Source organism: Crocuta crocuta, unplaced genomic scaffold, assembly GCF_008692635.1.
Source record: "Crocuta crocuta isolate KB4526 unplaced genomic scaffold, BGI_CrCroc_1.0 scaffold3, whole genome shotgun sequence".
Taxonomy (NCBI): Eukaryota; Metazoa; Chordata; class Mammalia; order Carnivora; family Hyaenidae; genus Crocuta; species Crocuta crocuta.
Genome location: NW_027529934.1, coordinates 11385851 through 11405993, shown reverse-complemented (window position 1 = coordinate 11405993; position 20143 = coordinate 11385851). Strand labels below are relative to the sequence as shown.

At 36.3% G+C, this 20143-nt stretch overlaps 1 protein-coding gene across 1 annotated transcript in view; it reads right to left on the bottom strand.

Moving 5' to 3' along the window:
• Window positions 1-20143, bottom strand: part of HMCN1 (hemicentin 1) — a 442670-nt gene that overhangs the window by 83419 nt on the left and 339108 nt on the right. The window contains exons 57-68 of the mRNA XM_077763274.1: window positions 19735-19831; window positions 14533-14694; window positions 13287-13400; window positions 12978-13180; window positions 12367-12448; window positions 12128-12259; window positions 11420-11569; window positions 8800-8959; window positions 6637-6761; window positions 6222-6405; window positions 5522-5619; window positions 4344-4622 (exon numbers count right to left, since the gene is read on the bottom strand). Coding sequence (XP_077619400.1) covers window positions 4344-4622; window positions 5522-5619; window positions 6222-6405; window positions 6637-6761; window positions 8800-8959; window positions 11420-11569; window positions 12128-12259; window positions 12367-12448; window positions 12978-13180; window positions 13287-13400; window positions 14533-14694; window positions 19735-19831 — 1786 coding nt within the window. The remainder of the gene's footprint in view (window positions 1-4343; window positions 4623-5521; window positions 5620-6221; window positions 6406-6636; window positions 6762-8799; window positions 8960-11419; window positions 11570-12127; window positions 12260-12366; window positions 12449-12977; window positions 13181-13286; window positions 13401-14532; window positions 14695-19734; window positions 19832-20143) is intronic.

Below are 20143 nucleotides of genomic sequence, written 5' to 3'. Positions count from 1 at the left end.
AGATTAGTCTTTTTTTTTTTTTTTTTTTTTTTAATCAGGCACAGAGTTTAGAACAGAGGCTCACAGCAGAACATCTGGAATCAAAGAGCCTCAGTTTGGAATCCTGGCTCCAACAATTATTAGGTTAGTACATTTGGGCAAACCTCTAAAATAGGGACAGCACTATTATTTAACTAATAGGATCATGGTGAGCATTAGATGAGATAATCTATAAACTACACAGTTCTCTTGTGTTTCTGAATAGGTTTTATTTTGTAATTAAAGGTTTTTAAAAGGTTATTACTACTACAATGTCTACTACAGCTCTTGGTATTTTTTTCTCCAAACTTTTGCTAAATTCTAGTTAGTTAACATATAGGGTAATATTGTTTTCAGGAGTAGAATCCAGTGATTCATCACTGACATGCAATATCCAGTGCTCAGTACAAATGCCCTCCTCATTACCCACCACCCCAGTATTATTATTAAAACCTGCTTACTAAAAAAAGAAAAAAAAATCCACCTATGGTCCTCATTTTCCTTTCTGTAGAAAGATAATATATTGAACCTATACTCCTTTTCAGATTGTAATTAAGAAGTCAGTTTCTTAACCACTGACTCACTCTTTTTTTGCTTTCCTCCATCTTATGTATTGCTGTCAAAATCCATTTTCTTAAGTGCATTTTAGAATGATCCAAGATTTCTTGCTTAAAATATTTCAGTGTCTCCATGTTGCTTACTGAATTAATAACTCCTTCTCATGGCTTCCAAAGCTTCAGCAATAAGGCCTTTATTTATCTTTAGAACATCATGTACTTTTAATATATTTACAGGTAACCTGGGCTTCAAATTAGACTCTTATTTCCCTCAGCAAGTCCTGTCTTTTCTTGCTCTGTGACTTTACTAATGTTATTCTTTCTACTGAAACATCCTCCAATAACCCCATCCCCTAACTGAGCATGTTCAAGTACTATCAAGGTCACATTAAGGTCATTAGATTTATTTGTAAGAACCGTACATCCTTTCTTGATTCTCTCAACACCAACAATAACATTTGTATCCCTTTTAACTTCCAAAGCATATTGTTTGTATCCAAAAGCACTTATCTGATTTTCCATTTGACTACAGTTAATTCTTTATTCCTTTCACTTATTGGTTATTTACCACGTGCCTGTCACTGTGGATACAAAGATGAATCAGGCATAGCCTTTAGCCTGAAAAGCGTTTAGTCACTAGATTTAAAACAACAACAGCATAATGGAAACACTATGCTCCCACTTGATTCAAACCCCAGTCATCAGATCTTACAGATGTTAAGTGATTGTGAACAATTTTATTCTGGAACTTGTTCATATGTCTTATACTTTGGACAAAATAGGAGGTATACATATTTTGATGACTCCAGAACTTATGCTTTTAGCTTAGATCTCGATTTTGAGCTTGAGACCCATAAATCTAATGATCAGATAAAGGCCTCTGGTGAAATGTTTGGACACTACTTCAATTTCAACATGTATTCAGAATGAATCTGTTATCTTATTCCTCAAAACCTGGTCCTTTTCCAGCATTTAATGCATTTATGTGATGGATCTATCAATCATTCAGTCACAGAAGCCAGAAACCAGGAGTCATCCTTGATATCTTCTTCTTCATCACTCTCCTATGTCCGAATCCTCAAGTAAATCCTACTACTTCTGCCTGCAATCATTTCTAAATTCACTTTCCCTCTCAACTCCGTTACTAACCTGAGTTACAATACTAGGACTAACATCACCTCTTTCCTGGATCTAGGAGCCCACCCAATATTATCTATTTGTTTCTTTCACATCAGATCCCAATTTTGTTGGGGCTGTCAGTGTGCTAAAAACTACATTTCCTAGCCTCTGTAGTAGATAGTAGATGCAGCGGTATGTGACAATTCTGAGTAATGAGTAATATGTCGAAGTGGTTTTGTGGGACTTCTAAGAAAATCTCTAGAGGAGCCACTCCTCACCCTGCCTATTTTTCCTGCTCTGTTGTTGCATCTACTGACGCTGGGGGTGAGCAGACAATGCATGATCACTGACCAACCATGATGTAAAGGTCAAGAGAACTGTAAATATCTGAACTGGTTAGCCAACGCAACTACTGCCTACCTCCAGACACCTCACTCAGCAAGAAAAACAAAAGTTACGTGGTTCAAGCTGCCATACTTAGCCTCTGCTATTCACAGCCAAACACAACTCCTAACAATACACGAGTCTCTCAGAAGCTACTCTTGTCCTCGTCCAAGTACCTCTCCACTCTGCACTCAGAGTGGTCTTATCAAACTGCAACTCTACTCATGGCATTCCACTTACTAGAACTTTTAATGGTTTCCCATTGTTCTAGGATAAAAACTAAATTCTCAATGTGGTCAACAAATCCCTTCACAGCCTGGACCCTGTCGAAACTCCTCAGCTTTACTTTGTATGAGCGTGTTCCCTTGTTTTCAACATGCTTGTTACACTCGACTTTTCAGAACCACTAATACATCATGCCACCTCCCCCCATGTGGAGAGCATTAAGCTAAGAATAGCAGCTCCCCAGGTTAGGATGGTGCCTTTCAGAGTTGGAGTGTAGTGCTGATCCAAGTAAAGAGTTTTTCAGGTTCTTAATGGAATTAGCTTTCAACAGATGTTGAAATGCCGCAACTTTTCATCTTTCTGCTGAGCTAGTTTTCAATCTGTTTTAAGAAAATATTATTCTTATAAACCCTGCAGCTAGGAAGGTTGTTCTCTGTACACCATTCTAACGATATCATTGTTATTTTCTTCCTTGGTTTTCTACATTGAGAAATGCTCTGGGCTGTGACTCTGCTGCTGGGTTCTTGAATTCCTAGGGAGGAGCATGCTTCCTCTCTTTCCCCACCGCCACATGTTGGACCGAGCCATGTGTCACATACATGGTACGTGTTCAGCAATTAGTTGTTGTATGATGACTAGAAACATGCCTGGCACATAATGTATAGTCAGTGTACAAGATCACATTTATGCCGTCTCTTGTTATTCCTGATACTCTGTGAATTGGTATACTGCAATTTGTTATTCTACTCCTCCTGACAGATGCACACTTTGTGTTTCTTATCTCTAAACACCCTGGAGTAGCACCTCCTCTACCATCCTTTGTTCTATGGAACACTCATCTACACTGTGGTCTCCTCTTTAGTGTTCTGCCTCCCTCTACAGTTAAAACCTCCTTTAATGCAGCTAGCAGTATGTAATTCCATTCAATTCAACCCAATGAATAAATCTCATGTGTCAAGCGCCATGCTACATCCTGGGAATACAGCAATAAGAAAGATGGGTACTGTCCATCACAGAGCTTAACTAAGGGTGAAGCAGACTTTTAACGTTACCCAAATGATTAAGTTGGTATAGGTACTATGAGAAAGATTACAGGGCATCCTGTAAACATAGGCGAGCCTCTTGCCAAAATTATTCTTATTGTTCCTTGTGACGTACATTTTGTTTGGTGAGGAGTCTGAGGTTTTATGTACATTGTAGTGGAGAAACAAAACTCCAAAATAAAAAATTATTAAATAGTTCATCTCATTCATCTTCACTTCTCTTCCAAAGTCAAAATCTTTGATTTCATGTAAAAGAGGTCTTTTCTCTTTATAGTAATTGTTTGTGTGTAGAATGATGTAATACTCATTTCTAATATTTGTTTTAACACACACAAGGGTAAATGGAGGTATGCTATGAAATGACTATGATAATAACTATAATCTATAATTCGATCATTTGGAAAGACTGTGTGAAAGAACATACTATACATATTATGCTTTTCCATCAAATTGCAATTTATCAAGAGGTTTTCATTCTTGAAAAAAACTTAAAAATAGACTTAACAATTGGTTGTATGACTTTGTTAATGAATAATGGTTTACAGGTAGGAGTTTTCATCTTTTAAACAGAGGGGAAACAAAATAATTTAACATTCTTCAGTAAGGGCGCCTAGGTAGAAGTGCCTGGGTGGCTCAGGCAGTTAAGCGTCCAACAGCTCAGGTCATGATCTCACAGGAGTTTGAGCCCCACGGCGGGCTCTAAGCTGACAGCTCAGAGCCTGGAACCTGCTTCGGATTCTGTGCCTCCCCATCTCTCTCTGCCCCTCCCCCACTCACACTGTTTCTCTCTCTCTTAAAAGTAACTAAACATTAAAACATTTTTAAAAAGAGTAAACCTAGGTAAATTACAAAACAGAAATACGAAATACAATGAAGTTTTTATAAATTTTGTCCCCATAGCAAGTTATTCTAAGAATTATTTTATAATTACATTCTAAGAACTTATTTACTAAACCTTTATTGTCACTTGTTTTCCAATCATTGAATGTTTACCTACCCAGGACTTTCAGGTTAAAGTGTTTGCTGACTTCTCCAGCTTCATTTGAGGCAATGCAGATGTACCTTCCCGAATCTTCTGTCTCTGCCTTGACAAGCTGTAGAACCATTCCTTGAGTGTTTACTGCCAGACGGGTATTAAGACCCAGAGGCTGGCCATCTTTCAGCCAAGACATCCTGGGAGTTGGAGTTCCATCTGTAATGCAAGTCATGGAGGCAGAACTACCCTTGACAATTGTGATCTCCTCTGTTCCCATCGCATTGTCCAGACTTGGTGGCACTATATAGAAAACAACAGGTAAAATTTACACATCTATTATAATTTGAGACCAATTTAGATAAAAGAAATTTAAGGGTTCAGTTAGTTCTATAGTATTTCTATGACCTATTAAAATATAGAATTTAGAATAGCATATAAATAATTACTAACTTTATGATAAAAACAGGCTTTGGAAAGGTTCAATAGTAATCTTCCAAAATATTAGCAACGAAACCTCAGGACTGTTTTCTTGCAGAACACACAAAATTAAACTGTTTTAAGTTGTGGCCATTTTTGAACTTTTTAGGTTTGTCTTTTTAATTTGTTATGATGCATATTATAATTTCAAAAGTATACTTTCAACTGCTGCATATGGAATAAGTAAAACAATACCAATTTCTAGAGTAAGTTTTATATAATCCATCAAAATTCTTTTGGAGGCTGTAGTAAATAGTTACTTAACTATTCTGAGATGTTCTTGGGGATTTAGAGATTTGGATCAGTAAACCTTAACATTTCAGAAATGGTATGCTTTAAGTTCTCTCTCCATCTACACAAACAAAAACACACATATGCACATATTCATTCATATTTTAAATACTCCAAATGTGCCACTGGTATTATTAGAAAACATTCTGAACTTTCCCTTTGTATGAAAAGACTTTGCCCTTGTGTTCCAATCGAAATGTTTTTTTAAAAAATTTAGATTTGACTTAATGCAAAATTCCAGGTTAGAATAGTATTTTGACACGCAGATAGCATGTTCCAATATATATGGACCCTTCGGGAGAAAACATATTCTTTCCTAGTTAGCAAAATCTTATTTTACCAGGTCTTGGTAAAATGTCAGTATCTAAACATTAGCCTGTTGCTTAATATTGGACACGCAGTAAAGTACTAGGGGCACCTCTGTGACATACCTAAAACTTGAAGATTATAATGCTTACTATCCACGCCAGCTCTGTTGGAGGCCATACAAGTGTACATGGCGACATCAGACACCTGAGCTCGCACAATCCTGAAAAACAATTTGACCCAATATTTCATAATTTAATCCCGTTCAACATATAGGAGGAAAATATTTCTGACATATACACAGAGTATGAGTTATGTTGGGAAATTTTAGTCAAGAAGGTCATAACTATCTGCCACAAAATATAGATGCCTCAAATGCAATCTGGTCCACAAAGTTGATTGGGCACTGACGGTACATCATTAAAAATATAACATAATTAAAGAGTGAATATTTTTCAAATATGCAGTAATAAAGAATAATGCTAACATGAAAATCACATGATTATAGTGGGCATCTTCCTATTATTTTGTGATAAAAAGTTTTATCTAAAATAGTAGGTCTTGGAAATACATATGCGAAAGATACATCGGTCTATGCAAGACCTGTTTGATACAAGTTTACTAAAACATGAGCATTTAAGTAAGAATAAAAAACCATTTCAATTTTATGGTTGTTATCCTCTCTTTTAAAAAGACAGTGAAAGAGAAAAATAAACAACAGTGAAAACTTAGGAGAAAGCACTTTGTAAACTCCATTTAGATGAGGTTAGCGCCTACAGTCACAGTGACTTTATCTGTCTAGCAAATCACATAATCAAAGCTGACCTGATAACCTGCCCTCCTGAGAGCAACCGGATATGGGAGGAGAGCGGCAGAGGAAGTCCATTCTTTAGCCAGTTGATCTGTGGTGGAGGTGTCCCTGTGGCTCTACATTCAATGTTTATTGAAGTGTCCACCAAAGCCATTAGTTTCTCTGCTTCTTCTTTGTTACCCCTAATTGCAGGTGGAACTATGTCCCACAGAAAATGAGAGAGAGAGAGAGCGAGAATGGGTGGGGTGTGTATTACTAGTTCAAATAATTTCAACTACAGTTGTCCATACTGGTGCTTCTTGTCCCAAAAGGAAACAGCAGTGACAGCTTTTAAAACTAAACGCTCCAGACACCTATTGCTGGATCTTCATTTCTACGGATAGATTCCTAAGGTGGGATAGTCGAAAGGGAGTGAAATTTCACATTTACCGTAGACATTCAAGTTAAAAATTCGGTCTTCTTCTCCAGCAGGATTAGTGGCGACGCATGTATATTTCCCCACATCGGATGGGAGAGCTCGGTCAATGTTTAATGTGCTGCCATCTGCAGTCACCCTACAGAAAACGCCATAATAAAGGCACTGAGATGATTCATGTGGAGCTAAGAGCTTGAAAACTCACTCTGGGTTACTGTGTTCTTTAAAGAAATACCACCATAAAATGCAACTTCAGCTTACATAATGCTTCATATCTTTTTCACTAAGTATACAGAGGTCTGTTAAAGTCAGAGCTAGTAAAACTGATGGACATTTCAGGCAACTAACTGAAATTCTACAGAACCAACTAAAATTCATGTCCTATATCTACCCCCTCCTTATGAGAAAAACTGGAAATGAATGAAATCGGATTGGGAACTTCTCTATCCCAAAGACATGTTTTTCTCAAAGTTAGTATACTTTTCCCTTAGTTATCTATGTAAGGCTAGGACCAAACAAAAATTATAAGAAAAAATTCTGAGATGAAATCTGAAGAATGTTACAATGAGAAACTAAAAAAATATTTCAAAAACTAACTATATGACGTAGTAATATTCTTAATGAGAAGGAGAATAGGATAGCATGTTTAAACTATGACAACTATTTTGTATAGGTATATTTTATAAAAATTTTTCTACAAATTGCTAGAATTTTTCTTTGAATTACATAATAGTAAATAAATATACTGTTAGATTATCAAATATATCTAAATTAAGATTATTGTATTGTTCATTCCCTTCACACACCATTAATTATAAAATAAAACATTCTGTGCTTTAGAAAGAGATTAAATGGCTTTCTAAAGTTATTCCTACAATAGTGATTTTATTAGAATCTTCCAATGTCAAAAGTAAATACTCCATTTCTACCCTATCATGTTATTAAATAGGATTCCTAAAAATTACCATGTTATCTGAGTCTACTGTATTTTTCATTTTCAAAATATGAATTTTAAAATTTCAGGAGTTTAATCATATGAATAAACAAGAAAGCAAGCTGCCATAAGCAAAGGGAAGTGGTAAGTTGACCTTGAAAAATTACTTTATTTGATAGGCAAATTGTTCCACTTACAAAATTATACTAATTTGTGGAGCTGTGAACAAATAATCAGTAAGTTAGATATAAGAACAAGGTGCATTTGGGATCTTATTGTAAGAGATGAGTGACTGATCATAAACTCTTAGGTACAAATATTATTGTATAAGATCTTTAGGTCCCACCACCTATCTGGTGCTTGACTTGCAATATGGTTGATATCAGGTGATTTAATAAAAATAATTAAATACTTGTTAACTATTGAGAGATGTCCATACCAAAGAAATAAAACAAAATGAATCTCTAAAATATCATTTGGCAATTTACTCAATCTTCTAAGGGGAACAAATATCTAAATTTTAATATAAAATGACTTTAAAGAAAATAGCATTTACTAACTGTTAAGTACATTCAACTCATTGACTAGAAAACAGTCCAAACCCTAAATCTAAAATATTGGCTTAAAATGATAAAGTGTACAATACATTTAATTAATGCTTATTTATGCATAAGATTCTTCAAATATGTGTATACAACAGGGCTTTGTGATGAAGTAATCTAGTAGAGATTAGAATTCTGGACTGTTCATCTAAAGGCCTTTGTTTTTGAAAGTAGCAGGAACAGGAAGTGGGAGTAGGAAGCCCTTACCATGTTATTATCTCATCTCTGGATAGTTTGTTGCAGGGGTAACAAGTACCAGCAGAAAATGGGATTTGGACAAGTCACTATAAGGAATGAACTAGGTTAGGATGATATTGTCTTTTTTACAAGATGATCCAAGCACTCATTGACGTTGATGGATAAGGGAAACACACACACATACACACACTCACACACACTTGTGAGCAATTCTCTAAGGAGAATTTCTGTGTCCAACTCTTCAAAATTTTATCTAAAATTTTCTATTTTTATTAAAATTTGTATTAAAATTTTCAATTATAAATAATTGTATTCTCTTTCAGAACACAATGATTGCCAAATTCCCAAGGTACTGAATTTGGCATTACTCATGTGAAATTGGAAGAATGAAGCATTGTAGAATATCTTACAATTAATGATATAAAGATTCTTTTAAAACATACCGGATTCTTTCTGTTTCACTGCTGTTTATGGGCTTTCCATCTCTAAGCCACTGAATAAGTGGGGTGGGAATGCCACTTGCCGTGCAGGTCAGCTCAACATTTTCCCCTAGAAGAACACTGACTTCACTTGCAATTTCAGCACCAGCAATACTTGGAGGAACTTTGGGAAAATGATTAAGATTCTCATTAACAAGGCACAAAATTACAAATTCCAACAAATACAACAGAATCATAGAACAAAATACCATTTTTATTTCATGTTTTTTTCTAGGTTGTGGTTAAAGATCCAACTATTGTTATCCTCATAAATTACTTTTGTTTTTATACTTATTTTTAATTTTTAAAATTTTTAAGTTACCCTCACATCCAGCACAGAGCCCAACATGGGTTTTAAATTAACGACCTGAATTGAGATCAAGAGTTGGATACTTAACCTACTGAGTTACCCAGGGGCCCCCATAAATTACTTTTAAGTGAGGAATGGTTAAAAAAAATCAGTTCAATAATCCTGTTATATTTGTAAGTGGATACAATTATTTAGTCACATAAGCTAGTGACAAATCTACCTCATGGGCACCCTTCCTGGCCAAATGCACCCCTTTTAGATTAAATCCTCAATATAGTTCAGAGTTAGAACAGTTCAGGAGTGTGTTTTATAAAATCTTGGCATCAATGTCTGAGAAGAGTATTTAAGTTGGTTATTTCTCTCCTCATAATGCAACTTAAATATTATTTATTCTGAAAAATGGATAGACTTGTTGTAGGTTTCAAGATCCAATTATTTCTATATTCTTTCTAGCCAGCTTTGCTTTTCACTTTAATGACTTGACTCAGAAATAATGTGTAATAAAAAAAAAAAGAAATAATGTGTAATAAAAATAGTGACAATGGTATCAAGCAGGAACACATCTGAATTCCTCTTCTAAATAATTATGGTGGTATGTGGGAGGTAGCTCACACCAGCTTGCAAGAGCCAGTTTTACACATCTTCCCTACTTCATGTTCAGTGACGCCATACTGGGGGGCTTGAAATGGGCCAGAGTGGGAATATTACACCATAGCAGCTGGCAAATGATCGGCTATAAATCAGAATCTTTTTGTCTATGGAGTCAGTTGTTAAATATTTAACAGCACATCCCTGCATAACCTCTCCAAATCTCAGTTTAGCCATCCAGGAGATGATAATAATTGTACCAAATTTGCAGAATTTAGAGTTACTAAGTTAATCAAATCAGTAAGAGTTTTAATGAGACTCCTATGAGTATCTAATATAGGACAGTCACTGGACTAGGCCCTATACACATATTTGTAGTCCTGACATGATTACACATGTAAAGAATCTGGTGAAATGTTTGGTCACATACCACATTACCCATGATTACCACTTACTGTTATTAATGCATTAAACAAAATTAAACATAATTCCTGACCCTCAATCTCTGAATAGTTATTTTTCTCTTTTTGCTTCTGAAATCTCAAAGCATCCCTAATCAGAGAAACCATCAATACTCATAAATTTATATCAAATTTTCTTAGTTTTAACTTTTAGGTGATGGATCTTAATCTTATTTTGCAATATATACGTTTATCAAATAATTATACTGTGCAACTTAAACTTATACAGTGTCATAGGCCAATTATATCTCAAAACTAAAAAAAATGTTTTGGAAGTTAGCTTTAGCAAAGCACAAAAAAGTAGATAATAAATATTCACAATTACTTTTATAATTTATGAGAAATTCTTTTCATAGTAACTGTAATAAACTTAGAAGAAGCTAGCATTCAACTTAGTTTCAAGTCAGATTTCCATGTCAATTTAAACTTTAGGCCATGTGTAATAATCAGAGGTTTACTGAAAATCAAAAGTATGCAAGTTCTCCATCCATCCAGTGGTCAGTATTATGCTGAAACAAAGTAGGTGTTAATTAAGTCGATTAAGTGTTGAATGAATTAATGCTCCTATGCTCACCCCAAAATAGTAGAAGATCCATGCTTACTTGAAATTTACCCAATCCCTGACTTGTAGTTATAATACAGTACAATCTCTTCATGTGTTAAATCTTACTTATCTGTATAAATAAAAACAGATCTACAGGCTCAGCTCAAAATAAGTTATACCAGATTAAAATAAAGAAGTAATTTAATAGAATATATATTGTCGGAAAGTAATCATTTTAGTAAACATGAAAAATTTAGAGATTATGACATTTCTATTATTTTTTCCAGTTATGACTATTTTCATGAAAATACAAGTCTACTGATAAATGTAAGACAGAATATTGACAATATTTTTTGTGTATCTAAAGGTATTTTGTAAGTCACATCATTAAGCTCTGCTTAGACAGTGCTTATATCTCCACAAAACCAGGAAAAAAAAATCCAAATACAGAAAAAGGAATTTTCAATCAATTATAAATGATTTCTTTAGATGCAGTCTTATTTTGTCTTACAGATAGAATATAATAAAGAAACTGAAGGTAAATCAGAGTGTACCCCACATACCTTTTTAAAAATTTTTAAGTAAGCTCTATGTCCAACGTGTGGCTGAACTCAGGATCCTGAGATCAAGAGTCACATGGCTCTGACATAGCCAGACAGGCATCACCCATACCCCACATACCTTGAATTGAAAGAATGTAATTTTTCTGTGCTTTTCCCTCCATATTTGATGCAGTACACGTATAGTTCCCACTATCTGAATGTTGGGACCGGGCGATTTGGAGTTTGCTACCTCCAGACAAAATATGTACTTCAAGTGAGTCAGAATTTTCTAGAAGTGAAAACAAAGCAAAATAGAACATAAAAAGCTCTTATTTAAAAAAATTTTTTTAAATGTTTTATTTATTTCTGAGAGAGAGACAGCATAAGCAGGGGAGGTCAGACAGAGAGGGAGACACAGAATCTGAAATAGGCTCCAGGCTTTGAGCTAGGTGTCAGCACAGAGCCCGATGTGGGGCTCGAACCCACGAACCGTGAGATCATGACCTGAGCCGAAGTCGGGCGCTCAACCGACTGAGCCACCCAGGCACCCCAAAAAGCTCTTATTTTTAACATCTCTGCAATTCAACATAATATATCTTATTTTATGTGGCAACGATAGTTCTTAAATGTTCTTACTTTATACTTTCATTTTAAATGGGAGACTTCTTTGAAAAATAAGAAAAATATGTAATGAATAACATTCATATTTATTAGTTATCATTATTAGTTATTAGTAATTAAGCTTTCTGAAGTACGCACAAGCATAGTACTAAAAATGTGCTAGTCTATTCATCTAGTGAATTAAGGGCAAAAGAAAACAAAAATTAAAAATGCATAGCTATATTACCAATGGGCTTGTGGTTCTTCACCCACGCTATGGTGGGAGGCGGGATTCCAGTGGCATCACATGTTAAGGTCACAGGATTGCTGATTGTCTCAACAACCACTTCATTTTCAGGCCCTTCGATACTGGGTGGCACTACGAAAAGACAGAAGAAAATCTTGTGTCCTCGTTAAGCTAATTCAGGACACTTTTGCATTTGCACGTCTGGGGGAAAAAGTGTTCTATTAGAGGCAGATGCTCACCATATACATTGAGGTGGAAATTTTTATCATCCCGTCCTGCTACATTTATAGCTCTACATACATACTGGCCTGTGTCAGATACCTAAAAGAAAAAGATACTATTGTATGTGCTCCAGTAAGTTACAGATGACCAATCACACTGTTCGAGTGTAGATTAAATCATAAGTCATCTTTATGCTCCAATGCCCCAGGTTTGTTTTTTTAGTCTTATTTATTTATTTTGAGAGAGACACCGTGAGAGGGGGAGGGGCAGAGAGAGAGGGAGACAAAGAGAATCCCAAGCAGGGTCTACACCATCAGCACAGAGTCCGACGCAGGGCTCCATCCCATGGGCCACAAATCATGACCTGAGCTAAAATCAAGAGTTGGACATAACCAACTGAGCCACCCAGGCGCCCCTTCAGTGCCCCAATTCTAGTTGTCTTCTATAATCCCGCTTTTAATAAATAAATTAATTAATTAAAAAAAATAAGATCGATAGCATTGATGATGCTGTTTTTAACTAAAAATCATTTTTCACTGCAGCAAAGGGAATATGCAAGTACCAATGCTTTCTTCTTCCTCATTCCCACCAAGGAGTCATGACACATGAATAAGAATAAAAGATGCACCTCAGCTTCCTCGATCTGCAGCATTTGTCCATCTGCTAAAATCTCCAAACGAGTGGACTCTGTTATCATCTGCCCATTCTTGTACCAGGTGATGACTGGAGGGGGGACGGCGTTCGACTCACACTCCAGTGACACTGAGGTCCCCTCTCTTACATTAACTACAGAAAGAGATTCACTGCCATGATCTTTAATGCTTGGGGGCACTGAGGGAGGGAAACAAGAGCAGAAGAGTTTTTTTCATTAAGATGTTGAGATAGAAAATCTCTAATACTAATTTAGAAATGAAAGAATTTTATGAGAAAGACAAACCATAGACAGTCAGGGAAACTTTTTTCTTGCTTTCACCAGCTTGGTTGATAGCGATACAAGTGTATTCACCACCATCAGATACCTTGGCCCGAATAATTTGCAGAGTTCGACCACCTGCGGGCAAATACAATGCAAACTGAAGAGTGGCATAGAGGTTGTTTGATTTTATTTACTTAGTTTTAAATGTTTATTTGTTTTTTAGAGAGAGAAAGAGCATGCAGAGGGGCAGAGAGAGAATTTTACGTAGGCTCCACACGGTCAGTGCAGAGCCTGATGCGGAGCTCGAACCCATGACCTGTGAGATCATGACCTGAGCAAAAATCAAGAGTTGGACATAGAACTTACTGAGCCTCTAGCAGCTGTTTTAATAACTATTTCTATCAATAAGATAAACAGAAAAATATATCCTTTTTCTAACAGTGAGATATCTTTTTCAAAATGTTTCCTATTCGAAAGGAAAGAATTGAATTGTAAGTTTCTTTGATCCTTCCTTTCCCTTTGATCTCAGTATTTACTCTACTTCCTTATGAAGGAAGAAATTCAGAAACTTTTTCTCTCCAGTAACCAAACATAGAACTGTTTGATACAAGTTCTAGTGAGCACACAGAAATTATACGATAGTCAAGATATGTTAAATCTCCCACAGTGTAGAAGTGATTGTCTGTTGGCCTATTTATCTATCCTCAAGGAGCTTTAAGATTAAACACAATCACTGATTTTATCCAGTGAAATTACTATTTACTACTCTATCACCCACAAGGAGTCACTAAGCAGTTTGTTCCTAACTGTCATAATTTCTTGAAAGTAGATCTTGTTACTGTACATTCCCCCTAAAATCATAAATCTGTACAATGTTATCCTAATGGCCCCAAATGGGTAAAGAGAGGCATTTAATGTGAACAAATAAAAGGAACAAGATAGTGGTGCCTGAGTGGTTCAGTTGGTTAAGCATCTGACTTCGGCTCAGGTCATGATCTCACAGTTCATGACTTCAAGCCCCACATCGGGCTCTGTGCTGTCAGGATAGGGCTTGGAGCCTGCTTTGGATTCTCTGTCCCCCTCTCTCTCTGCCCCTGCCCTGCTTGCAGTCTCTCTCCTTCTCTGTCAAAAATAAAGTTAAAAAAAATTTTTAAGTTAAAAAAAAAAGAAACAAGACAAAAGTTTGGAAAGAGACTAAGTTGATGCCATTTGCATTGAGAAAAGAGAGAAGGGTTTGTCCACCTTCTAAGAGTAATAAGTTCCTTACCAGGCACAATGAGAGCATTTGTATTTAACTTGATAGGCTGTTCATTCTTGAGCCAGCTGAGATCAGGAGGCGGAAATCCAGAGACCTCACAGGTCAAAGAGATGAAATTGTTCACCACAACAGTGAGATTTTCAGGGTTAGGACCGATGACACTTGGAGGAACTGTAAGAGTAAACATATTAAGAGTGAAATCTGTTATTATCAGCGATACAGATTCCAATTTGTTAATATAGGCCTGATCCCTGTAGTCTGCTAAAACACGGAGTTAGTGATACTGTTATTTAGCTGTCTTTCTTCGAATTCCCTAATACCTTCATCAAACTCCTTTCCATCAGTTTTGTTTTTCCCAACTGAAAGAGACTACTAAGATTTTCAAAGACAGAATTATTGTGCATTTTATGTAGAAGATGTAGCAGGCAATTCCTAATATGGTTTCTTTAACGTACAAAGAAAGACCTAATAACACTTTTTATTCAGTACATTTGAATATTCTTGTATTTCATATTACATTTTTACTTAAAGTTTTATCTTACTGCTTACAGCAACAGTAAAGTAGAATTTTAACTTTAGGGTATCTATCAACAAATTATACACGTTATTTTAACAATGTAAATAAGTGACTTTCAAGATGAGCAGAAAGTTTAAGAAAGAAACAATGCTATGGTTTATTGTTCAAAACAAAAGAGTTCCAAAAGCAAAAGCATTGCAAAGAAAAAGTGGAATAAAAAATAATAGGATTAATAATGCAATGCCATGTATGCATATTAAAACATATGCATATGGGACAAGAGATTTTTATAAGAACACGCATAGATATAGATGGTATAACTCCATACACATTTGGAGTTTTCTATGAAAGGAGAGGGTAAACATGAGCAAGAGATGAGCATAAAAATGAATGAATACGGGGTGCCTGGGTGGCTCAGTCAGTTGGGCGTCCGACTTCGGCTCAGGTCATGATTTCATGGTTCGTGGGTTCGAGCCCCACATTGGGCTCTGTGCTGACAGCTCAGAGCCTGTTTCGGATTCTGTGTCTCCCTCCCTCCCCTGCTCATGCTCTGTCTCTGTCTCAAAAATAAATAAATTAAAAAAAAAAAATAAATACATGAATGAATTGATTAATAAAAAAGTAAAAATGGGTCTTGTTTAGGCCAATAATGATAGACATGAATGCAATTAATAGAACACTCTACTACATTAAGACAGAGGTCTTAAAACAATGTTGAAAACAAAAGCAAAACATAAAAAGGCAAAATTTCTTTTACTATCACATGGTTATTTATTCACATCCACTAATTAATTTTAATATCCATCTGTTCATTCATTTATTAGACATTTATTAAATATTTACTATATTCCAGACATTGTGCTAAGTGCTGATGCGTGTGAAAATGTAATAGATAATGCCCACACAGAGTTAATAGTTTGACAGTAAAGACAGACACTGAACTAAAAATAACAGCTAACATTTTTTGAATGGGTATGCCGTGCCAGGCACTGTTCTAAACACTGTACAAATACTATCACACATACATTTCACATATACCAGTGAATCCCCATACAACCTTATGTGTTAAATACAGTTCTTATCCTCATATTAGAGATGAGAAAGTAGAGACAGAAAAGTTGGCATCTTGCCTAAGCCTTCACAACTAGTCACTGGAACAGACCTAAAAGACTGTTGTCTGGCTCTAGAGCCCATAGTCTTAGCCACTGTTCTATACTCCCTAGTAATTACAAGTGGGATGAGTGTCAATCAGAAGATTAGGTAACAACAGGGAACTAACCTAATTTGGGGAGCAGGAGGAGGAAGTGACATTGAAGAAGATACTGAAATACAGGAATAAGTGGAAGACAGAAAATGGGTGTATTTCCAAAAAGAAGGTATAGCATACACAAAGGCCCAAGTGGAGAAAAGAACACAGCACCTAGAAGACTAGCATGACCAGAGTTTGAAGAACAAAGTTAGGGGAGATGCACAGAATTAAAGGACTAAGCAAAGATAAGATCTTATAAAGTCTCTGGGGCCCATTCATTAAGAATGCTGAAATATAGCCTCAGGAATGGGAAGCTGAAGAGTGGTTTAATAAAAAATTAATTTAAGGTATCAATCTGGCCACAGTGGAGAGAATTACGAGGCTAGAGGGGATTCAGAAAGGCCAGTGAGGAGACCAGTGCTGTAAAATGTGTGACAGATGATGGTGGCTACGCCTGGGATGGTGTCAGAGAGATCAAGAAAAGTGAATGGGTTCCTGGACATTTTGTAGGTAGAATTTTTAGGACTTGATGTTTCGAGGACAAAATTTGAGGAGGAGGAGAAGGAGTCAGGGATGACAGCCAAAAGGCAAGGTATAAATAAGGGGTATAGGTGTCACAAAAGCCAAAGGGCAGAGTATTTCTGAAAATGATAGTGGCTGAGAATGTCAAATGCACAGAAGAAAGATAAAGCCTAGAAAGTGCCTCTTGGACATAATAAGGATGTCATCTGATGAGTTCAGTGAGCAGTTTCATTGGTGCTGTGAAGGTGAAATTTGGAATACAGTGGTGGCATGAGTGCGTGGGAGCAAGGAAATAGAGACATTAAATATATACAGTTATGAGAGAGGCTTGTTCTGAAATTGGGGAGAAAGCGAGGGAGGTAGCTGAAGGGAATGTTTAAGTCCAAGGGGGACATTTTGTTGTTTAGAAAAGGAAGAGACAAGTAAATTTAAGCGCTGTTGGAAAGGAGCTCAGAAGAGGGAGAATTTCAATATTCAAGAGAAAGAGAGGAGATAAGAGATTTTGGAGGAGGAAGTCAGCAGGGATCTAGAGTCAAGTTAGTCTTCGACCTTTGGAAGGTAGAGGGATGCTTCCATCTTCTGTGGTAACGGGGAAAGAAGAAGCAATAACAGGTGGTGTTAGTTAGATGCTCAATTTGATGTTAGGAATTTGAAGTGGTTTCTGGGATATACTCTCTCTTTTCTCTATAAAACAGGAGGTGAAGGCATTTACTGAGAGAATGTGAGAGAGGGCTGTTTGGAGACTGAATGTTTACATACCCCGCCTTGCCCTTCCACCCCCAATTCATATACTGAAGCCCTGACCCTGACTGTGGCTGTATTTAAAAATGGTGCCCTTATAATTAAGGCTAAATGAGGTTGTAAGGGTAGGGCCCTGATGCTAAGGATTGTTGTCCTTCTAAGAAGAGACATCAGAGAGTTTCCTTGCTTTTCTGGCCATGTGTGCTCAGTGAAAAGGCCTTGTGAGGACTAAGTGGCCAAAGCAAGCCAGCAAGAGCTTTTACCAGAAACCAAACCATGATGTAACCTTATTTTGGACTTTCCAGCATCTAGACAGTGAGAAAATACATTTCTCTTGTGTAGGTCACACAGTTTCTGGCATTTTGTTATGGCAGCCCGAGCCCACCAAGCCAAGGGTCATCTGAAGAGAGGGAGAAAAGTGAGAGAGAGTCAGTAAGGAGCAGACTCAAGAGGAGGAGCCCCAGGCGGTATGGAGGGCCCAGTGCAAGATGGTACCTATCAATTTATAGGCACTGATATTCCTGACTCCAAGAGTCCCTCCAGCCATGGTTAGCCACCTACGTGCAGGTATGGGCAGATGTGGAATTTACTGAGTGATAATACAGCAAACTAGCTAACTTTAAAACCTCTAGAATGAGGGGCGCCTGGGTGGCTCCATCGGTTAAGTGGCCAACTTTGGGTCAGGTCATGATCTTATAGTTCATGCATCAGTCTCTGTGCTGACAGCTCGGAGCCTGGAGCCTGCTTAGGATTCTGTGTCTCCCTCTCTCTGCCCCTCCCCTGCTTGCACTCTGTCTCTGTCTCAAAAGTAAATAAACATTAAAAAATGATTTAAAAAAAAGAAGAGGCAACGGATATGAAAAAAACACCAAGTATTTATTTAGCAACTACAACAACTATAGATAGGTTCAGAGGGATAAAGATCTGGAAGAAATGACTATTTGCCTACAATATCTGTAATAAAGTTGTAGGATGGGGGTGGAGATACAGATGTATAAAGATAACTAACATAAGGCAATATGTGTAATTGCTAAAATTGGGGCTTTTGATCACATGGAGGAAGAAAAGTTAATTCTGCTTTGGGAATCAGAAAAAATAATCAACATTTTTATTTTCAACATTTACTCTACTGCATTTTATAAATTAGAATGTATGCTTTCACAATGATCATATTTAATTATTCCTGAGAATTCATAGCACATTGTTTCTGTTTTGCTTAAATGTACTAATTTAAAAAAAAAACAAACTTGAAGGTATTTATTAAGCACCTACTGTGGGTTACTCACTGTGCTAGTACTGGGAATATAAAGATAAAAATGTTTCAAATGTCTGTTACACAAACACCAAATAAGGCTGGACGTCAATATTCCCTACAAATCACACCAAGAAAGTATATCCATGATGCTAAATAAAAGTCTTTCGGAGGAAGAAATTTTTCATGAAATGTCAAATTTCAGCTATTTCCAACATGAGCTAGAATTCTGTATGTGCATCTCACATGCAAAGGAAATCTTTTACAATGATAGTTCACCGTTTCCAATTTAATATTCCTTCAACAGATGTGGGTCATGAAAATAGAATTAATCATTTGCAGTTGACATCCAACTGCTTTTTTTTCTACACTTGCCTAAATAGTATCTCAACAGCTTTTTAGCAAAATATTAGAATTTATGCAGTGTCTAGCACATATCAAGTTTGATCAAACAAGGTACTGATGGTTTGGGGGAATTATTTAACTCCCAAAATGACTTTTTCTCACACTCTCCAGGGTGTGCCCCTAATGGTACTAGTGGATAAAACTCAACATGAATTCTACGCTTGAGGACAGAAACTGGTTCTGATCAGGATTAGTGGGTAAATTTTTATGAGCAGAAGAGCTATATTTGGGTCTAACCTCATAAAAAGATATAATTTGGGGGATTTCAAAGTTGTATTCTTTTTTCACTTTCAAAGTAACTACTTCCTCCTGAGGGACTGAAATAATATAAAAACAGGCTTCCTAGAAGATTTGTACTTTATAATCCTACAAGTTGTGATGGGAGGAAAGATAGGAGATTGAATAAATGCAGACTCCACACATTGTTCAAGTTAAAAATACAAAATAAGTCTACATAATCCAAAACACCGTTTTCCTGCTTTTTCAAGCATACGCTAAGAAATGTTATTGGAACTGAGCTCTTACCATGAACATTGAGGTTAAAATATTTTTTGGCACTTCCAGCTCTGTTCTCAGCAATACACACATACCTGCCGATATCTGTTATTTGAGTGTTCAGAATCTAAGGAAAAAATGAAGACATTCCAACTGAAAGTTTTAATAATGCAACTTTTAAGAGTCATCATATTTCAGAATAAACAACACATACCTTTCCCGGTTAATACCAGATGAGCACAAGAAAAAGAAAATTTTGTACATGATAGTGCTGATGCCAGCTTTTATTAGGTCAATCAAATATTTATTTATAGAAGTTTCCAATCAGAAAAGGCAAATTAAAAAAATTTAATGCTTATTTATTTTTGAGAGGTGGGGGGAGAGAGAGAGAGAGAGAGAGAGAGAGAGAGAGAGAGAGAGAGAGAGAGAGCGAGAGAAA